Genomic DNA, 8,084 nt, shown 5'->3' with positions numbered 1-8,084 from the left:
CGACATTGTTGTTTATTACTTAAATAATCAGATATGGTTTAATCATTTATTGTTTTTTATTTCATAAATAACGGTTTTAACAACTATGGTAACAACTTATCCTGGCTTGTTAACAACTTGCCCCAAGTAGGGGTAAGTTATTATTTTACGACTTTAGACGTTAAAACATTATTACTAAAAAAACTGACAACAAATGACAACAAAAACTTCGTTAATATCGAAGTTACATACATAAGTTAATTTGATTGCATCGCATGAATACTAAAATCAAGTAGTCTTAACGAATTTTGAGCTTAACTAAAAATCGGAACTTGTAGCTCCTCTCTCCCGTACCCCAAATCTCGGGTTACAGCCAGACAAATTCTAATCGCCAACCACGCATATCAGCTGCTCAGTCGGCATTCTGTTTCAACGTTCTTAATCATAGCATGGTACCGTAACTCCCTTCCGTCTACCTGGAGTTTGTCCAGATGCCTCCAGATGCTATTTTCCAACCAAGCTGCAGAGCCAGCAGTTTCACAACCCTTCACATCAGCAGCACGAGGACCACTGTCCGAATCATTATCAGCAGACGAAGGTCACCTGTTTATATAATTCCAACTCTTTGTTCTTCACCTTCTAACGTTTCTTGTTGCTACGTTCAAATTTACAAAAACTGTGCATCTTAAAAGAAACCAGTCCTAGCTGCAGGCTCTTCCCCGTCTTGGTGAAGTGAAATCACACCAAAGGAAATAAAAGAGGTGTAAAATAAGTCTGTCAGTGAACATGCCATAATAAAATAATTACGGGACTTTATTGCCAAATACACTACTGGCCATTAAAATTGTTACACCACGAAGATGACGTGCTACAGAGGCGAAATTTAACCGACAGGAAGAAGATGTTGTGATACGCGAATGATTAGCTTTTCAGAGCATTCACACAAGGTAGGCGCCGGTGGCGACACCTACAACGTGCTGACATGAGGAAAGTTTCCAACCGATTTCTCATACACAAACAGCAGTTGACCGGCGTTGCCTGGTTAAACGTTGTTGTTATGCCTCGTGTAAGGAGGAGAAATGCCTACCATCACGTTTCCGACTTTGATAAATGTCGGATTGTAGACATCTCGATTGCTGTTTATCGTATCATGACGTTGCTGCTCGCGTTGGTCGAGATCCAATGACTGTTAGCAGAATATGGAATCGGTGGGTTCAGGAGGGTAATACGGAACGCCGTGCTGGATCCCAACGGCCTCGTATCACTAGCAGTCGAGATGACAGGCATCTTATCCCCATGGCTGCAACGGATCGTGCAGCCACGTCTCGATCCCTGAGTCAACAGATGGGGACGTTTGCAAGACAACGACCATCTGCACGAACAGTTCGACGACGTTTGCAGCAGCATGGACTATCAGCTCGGAGACGCTGCATCACAGGCAGGAGCGCCTGCGATGGTGTACTCAACGACGAATTTGGGTGCCCCAATGGAAAAACGTAATTTATTCGGATGAATCCAGGTTCTGTTTACAGCATCATGATGGTCGCATCCGTGTTTGGCGACATCGCGGTGAACGCACATTGGAAGCGTGTATTCGTCATCGCCATACTGGCGTATCACCCGGCGTGATGGTATGGGGTGCCATTGGTTACACGCCTCGGTCACCTCTTGTTCGCATTGACGGCACTTTGAACAGTGGACGTTACATTTCAGATGTGTTACGCCCCGTGGCTCTACCCTTCATTCGATCCCTGCGAAACCCTACATTTCATCAGGATAATGCACAACTACATGTCGCAGGTCCTGTACGGGTCTTTCTCGATACAGAAAATGATCGACTGCGCCCTGGCCAGCACATTCTGCAGATCTCTCACCAATTGAAAACATCTGGTCAATTCTGGCAGAGCAACTGGCTCGTCACAATACGCCAGTCACTACTCTTGATGAACTGCATGGGCAGCTGTACATGTACACGCTAAGCAAGCTCTGTTTGACTCAATGCCCAGGCGTATCAAGGCTGCTATTACGGCCAGAGGTGGTTGTTGTGGGTACTGATTTCTCAGGATCTATGCACCGAAATTGCGTGAAAATGTAATCACATGTCAGTTCTAGTGTAAAATATTTGTCCAATGAATACCCGTTTATCATCTGCATTTCTTCTTGGTGTAGCAATTTTAATGGCCAGTAGTGTGTATATATCAAGTAGTATATCTTACAAACTGTACAGTAATGTAAGTTTAATCCTTTTCATATATAAACTGAAAGTTGCTGTGTTTGATACAGGATACACTTTTCTGTGTCATAATAAAATGACATCCTAAGCGAAACATATAAGCTTTCAGTTTATGTATGAAAAACCATTAACCTTAGATTATTGTCCAATTTGTAAGATATTTGCCATTGCAGATCTGTAAATTATTGAAGACGTGCCGCAGTAATGTTTTTCACAAATTAGAAAATATAACAGAAGAACGAAATTACCTTGTTTTTTGTTAAAAATACTCATCGTAGTAAAGATAAGGAAAACAGGCTTTCAATATATTCAAACATAAGAAACTCATTTGTTTAAGAAATACGTCGAGAACAATGGAAGAAGTTTTTAAAGCATTATGTGTGGATACGAGTAATATAAATTTTTTCCTTTTTTTTGTAACCCTCTTGCCCAACTTGGTGACGTCAATGGAAGAAAGTTTTAAATAATTGTTTGTGGATACGAGTCATATTTTTTCTTCTATTTTTTTGTATCCCTATTTCCCAGCTTTCTGACTACTAAATGAATAGTGTAATGCTAATACCCTTCTGGGACCATTTTGCGGCAGAATCGTTAAATAAATTATTTCATTATTTTTGGGGCTAAAGCTACAATATGCATTTTTTGTAATTTCTTTTGACAACATCCGCTAAAGATGTCTACACGACTCTACAAGACGACGAAAAATTATTAGTTGTGTGATATTGCACTCATGATATCACGAAAATAAAAACTACAAATTAAAATTAAAAACATATAGAATTTTAGAACAACAGTTTTGTTGAACAGCCGCCGTTTTATGTTTTCCTCCAACCTAGATCAACAAATTGTCAAAGGCATATCATAAAACGTTGCACAGGATAGGGTATGGTGTTCCAAATTAAGTCACTAGGTATATTTTCTTAAAAATCCTGTATTTCAGGTATTAAAAATAATTACAAAGTATATCACACGCAGAAGAGGTACAAAAACAGTACAGTACAAAATATCCATGAAGAGAAATGTGCAGGCAGTATGAAGTGCAGATGAAGTGCAGATGTATGACTTTGAAGAAATGCATGAGATGTTCAATTATAGGAAGAGAAGGAAAATGAACCCAATATTTTCTTGCCACAAGAGTGAAAATGAAGCTGGTAAGACAAGCGGCCATACTGTGTGGGGGGGAAAGCTGCTTCCATCTGTCAACTGAGATCTGAAGCCCATTCCGCCGAACCACAGCTGCAGATCTGTTTGGAAGGTGCTGTCTTCGCTTCTGGAGTGGGACTAGTTGTGGCCATCTACGAAAATGCGGCGACGATGTGACAACTCCGTGTATGAGGCAATAGCGCAGATGGAGGCGGTGCAGAACTGTCGATCAATGGCACGGTGCGAGGTGGGTGGTGAAGATTTTACCAGATCTTCGAGTGGCCTCTGTAGCCACCACCGTATCCACCACCGTATCCACCACCGTAGCTGCCCGAGAGGCTCCCAGAGTAGAGGCTTCCACTGATGATGCCGGAGGAGATGATGGCTCCAGACCCATAGCCACCTCCGTAACCACCTCCGTAACCACCTCCGTATCCACCACCGTATCCACCACCGTATCCATAGGAGCCACCGTATCCACCGCCGAGTGATCCGGACGAGATGATGCCTCCAGAGATGCCCGAACCGATGCCGGAGCCAATACCGGAGCTGATGAGTGCGGCTCCTCCACCGATGCCACCGGCACCGATTCCGCCGCCGATGCCGACGGAGGAGATTCCGCTGGAGACTGGAACGGGCACAGCTACGGGGCGGGGTTCAGGCACAGTTACGGGGTAAGGCTGGGGAACGGCCACCGGGACAGGGTGGGGAACTCGCACGGGGTACGGCTGTGGGACTGGAACTGGGACTGGACGGGAAACGGGCACGGGGACAGGGCGACTCACTGGAACTGGAACAGGTCTTGGGACTGGAACAGGCACAGGGTGGGGCACACGGACTGGGTAAGGCGCCGGGACAGGCACGGGGCGACTGACGGGGACGGGGACGGGCTGAGGAACCGGGACGGGGCGCTCCACCGGGACGGGGACGGGCTGAGGTTCCGGGACGGTCACCGTCTGGACGACGGTCCTGGTCGGAGCGATGGCTACAGCCCCGACGCCTCCGCCGAGGCCGATGCCGGCACCTCCTCCGAAACCACCTCCGAGACCACCTCCGAGACCACCGCCGAGACCACCGCCGAGACCTCCTCCGAGGCCACCGCCTAAGCCACTGCCCAGACCAATTCCGCCGGAGCCCAGGCCGATGCCTCCACCGTATCCGTAGCCTCCACCATATCCGTAGCCGCCGCCGTAGCCGCCTCCGTAGCCGCCTCCGTAGCCGCCTCCGTAGCCGCCGCCGTAGCCGCCGCCGTAGCCGCCTCCGTAGCTGCCACCGTAACTGCCTCCGAGGCTTCCTCCGTAGCTCCCGAGGCTAGCGCCTCCTAGACCACCCCCCAGGCCGTACCCTCCGTAGAGAATGCCACGCTTGTCCTTCTTGGTGGCCTCTGCCCCCTTTCCTGCAGCATCCTCAGCTGTGGCTGATGCCAGAAGCACAGCCGCGAGGCATACCTGTCGAACAGACAAACACTCCTTTAAAAATACACTGCAAGAACGCAGACTCAGGTGCAGGTGTCATAGTTGCACATTCGAATTTTAATAATATGTTTGTCTGTGTGAAAAAATTTTATTGGCATTTAAACCATTGCTGATGTTAAAAGGATGTCACATAGTCGCCGGTCTCAGTGGCCAAGCGGTTCTAAGCGCTTCAGTCTGGCACCGCGCGACCGCTACGGTCGCAGGTTCGAATCCTGCCTCGGGCATGGATGTGTGTGATGTCCTTAGGTTCATTAGGTTAAAGTAGTTCTAAGTTCTAAGGAACTGATGACCTCATCCGTTAAGTCCAATAGTCCTCAGAGCCATTTGAGCTCAGAGCCATAGTTTGTTAAAAGATATTCCACACTGTGGTCTGTACAAATCACAAATAAACTATCATGTCACGACATGTATTGACAATATACTTCACATCAGCCTGTTTCATTTCCTCCTCTGTATGATGAGTGGCCTAAATGCATCAGAAAATCAATGAAATATTTTGGGACCATACAAACATGTAATTACAATGTACAAGTGCCGTAAGGGCAAACATTCCTCTATCTTGCGGAGCTCAAAATTCCCTTTATGTTCAGTTTGGCTTAGGAATTTTTAGGGATGCAAGAATGCTGACTGTGTGCCAGCAAATCTCGTGACGACGCTTTTGTGTGTCAAAATCGGTAGGAATGCTGTAAACAAAAATATTAAAAATGCGACTGTAGACTAAAACAAGTACTTTTTTCCGACTGAGTGGACAGAAATGCCATGGAGGAACTTCATGAGAATAGTGTAGGTAATCAGCTCTCTAAACATTAATCGTCTTCATAATTTACATAAATGGAATTTGTTCTGTAACAGATCACTGTTGTTATCAAGGAAGAGGCTGTAATGAATAAATAAATTTTTAGAAAATAGTGATTTTACAAATGACATTTCAAGATATTTGTCCAATTCATAAAGGAAATAAGGGGCATCCTGTGGAGTAATCAATACGAAGAGACTATTATGCAGAACAATAGTTGAAAAATATAAGGAATGTGACAAAATCAGGTAAAGAAAATAATCAGCGGTGAAATGGAATAGTGGAAGTGCGAATTTGTAATAAGAAGAAGGGTTTGAACAGTAAATGAATAAATGAGAGACAGAATGAGAACTTGAGGTGATATCAAAAAATAATTGGTATGTTGTGGTTTAGTTGGTTTAGACACTTTAAAAGAATACCTAATGACTGATGCTGAAAAATATTAATGCAGCAAGAAACTAGTGAGCAAAGTGGGATTAGAGTATGAAAGTTCAAGCAACTATGGAAGACTGAGGAAGAAATGTGGGGTATTGGGAAAACATAAAAGACTGACTACTTAGTAGCGAAAGATGGCACAGATGTAACAAACTTGCCTTCTCAAAATAATTCGCACATTTTAATCTTCCTCAAGTTTCAATGCTGCAGCGATAGAGAAATTTACAAGAGGAGTTATAATAATTGAATTTAAGACACACTGTAATCTTAGTTGCTTTTTCAGACAAGCGTCGCAACCGATTACCGAATGTAAAAAGAAAATGCGCCCTCTTGAATGTAGCGAGTGTAGAAAAGACTAAAGTTCAGAAAAATGATGAGAATATATGATGTACACGGCTACCTTACGAACTCTCTTTTGATGTAATCGATTTTGTAACAGATCTCCAAAGACGCATGTTTGAAAATTTGGTTCCTGAACTGGTCCCTGAGGTACTAGAGAAATTAATCAGTTCTGCTTCAGTGCTGTTCAGTCCAAAGAAGTGTACAGAATGAACGATCGAAAGTCAGTACCGAGTAGTGCTAAAGCAATACTCCAGAGTAGTCATCTTCCCCCGATTTTATATATTATTTATGCCGCTATAAATTTGAATTTGACAGAACATAGCATATTCTGCAGACTAATGATCTCAGTCACACCACAGGAATGAACTACAGTATCTGTCCTGTGTTCTTCAACAGGCTCCTTTCTGCACGAGTGTACCAGATGATGCACTACAAAAATTTAAAAAAAATATAAGAACTGCCTGACGGATGAGAACTATTATGGATTCTGTAGACCATTTAGAGAAGATTTGCCAGATGAAGTCTTATTTTATACTTTTGAAACTGGTTTGTAAAACTGTGGAAGCCGTCTGATTTGGTCCCTGAATTGAACCCTGTGGTAGTGCAAGAAACTACCAGAGCTGTTCCGCTCATCCAGTGTTCTGAAGCTGTATATCAGTGAGACACTACAAAGTTAAGAAATAGATTTTTCCTAGATGAGGATGCAGAAGACCTTACAGATCAAAGACGTGATATTGACCAGAAAAGTATTCTAATTTTCTCCATTTGAATGTAGTTTGCGAAACTGCGGAATGGGCCCAAGAACTGAGCCCTGTGGTGCTGCTAGAACTTACCAGCGCAGTTATCCTCATCCTGCTTAGATGCTGTGGATGCTGCGAGAGGATCTCAACTGATGCCTCCACCGGAGCGCCGCCAGTTTATATACACACACGCGTACCCACGGGACTGGGCGCGGGCAGCGGATGGTCGCGGAGAAAGGGAGGAGTTTGCCGGCCAAAACCATCCCCCACCCGCGCGGTGACCCGTCAGCGAGGTGCGGCGCGCTTCTCGCGGGGTGGGGAATCGGAAACCGGCGGACGCTGGCGGGGGAAGAGGTCGCACACACGCGTGGACTGCATTTTTTTTCCCCCCTTTACCTCCCGGTGAGCTGCAGCGGCCACTAAAGGAGGCGGCGAACTACTTTCACTGGAGCAGACCGGAGCGCGCACTGGGCAGGGCCCTCCAGACGATGCCGGCGAGCTTTCTCGCTCGCTCGGCCGCAGCGGTCGCGACGCGCGGACACTTGCCGCCGGGACGAGGCGTGGTGGGTGACCTTTCGGCCGGCGAAGTGGAACCTCCGCCGACTTGTCGCCGGCTGACCAGTCGACCAGCTGCGCCGGCCCAGCTTCCGCTTTCCATTGCGACACGGGCCGTTCGCCTTTCATCGCAGCGGAAGATGATTCTGCACGTATGGAGACCGCTCGAGCTTCAGTAGTCACGTTTTTGCACGTCCATCCAGACTGAAGCTTTGAGAGAGTTCGGTCGTTCATTTATGTAACAAAATGGAACACCTGCAGCCGTCCTTCCGATATTTATTACATAACTCTCAAATTGGTGTTTCAGTATATCAGTGGTTCTTACCCTCGGGCAATTACCTCCTGAGAGGCAAAATGAGATTTTTTTAAGGGGTAACAAAACCAAG

At 45.6% G+C, this 8,084-nt stretch overlaps 1 protein-coding gene across 2 annotated transcripts; it reads right to left on the bottom strand.

The window, feature by feature from the left end:
• Nucleotides 1–3,184: 3,184 nt before the first annotated feature.
• On the bottom strand, nt 3,185–7,282 carry LOC126106676 (uncharacterized). 2 transcript variants are annotated; one of them, XM_049913043.1, is made up of 3 exons: nt 7,237–7,282; nt 4,440–4,803; nt 3,185–4,355 (listed from the first exon to the last, which is right to left on the bottom strand). In XM_049913043.1, exons 1-3 carry the CDS (start codon nt 7,252–7,254, stop codon nt 3,619–3,621), a joined length of 1,119 nt encoding a protein of 372 aa, XP_049769000.1. In that variant the 5' UTR covers nt 7,255–7,282; the 3' UTR covers nt 3,185–3,618. The 2 variants fall into 2 exon arrangements, with proteins under 2 accessions (XP_049769000.1, XP_049768999.1); XM_049913042.1 differs by having other exon boundaries at nt 3,185–4,803.
• Between the last annotated feature and the right edge of the window lie 802 nt (nt 7,283–8,084).

This window comes from Schistocerca cancellata, chromosome 10 (genome assembly GCF_023864275.1).
Source record: "Schistocerca cancellata isolate TAMUIC-IGC-003103 chromosome 10, iqSchCanc2.1, whole genome shotgun sequence".
Lineage (NCBI taxonomy): Eukaryota > Metazoa > Arthropoda > Insecta > Orthoptera > Acrididae > Schistocerca > Schistocerca cancellata.
This window is presented reverse-complemented; position numbering and strand designations above follow the sequence as displayed.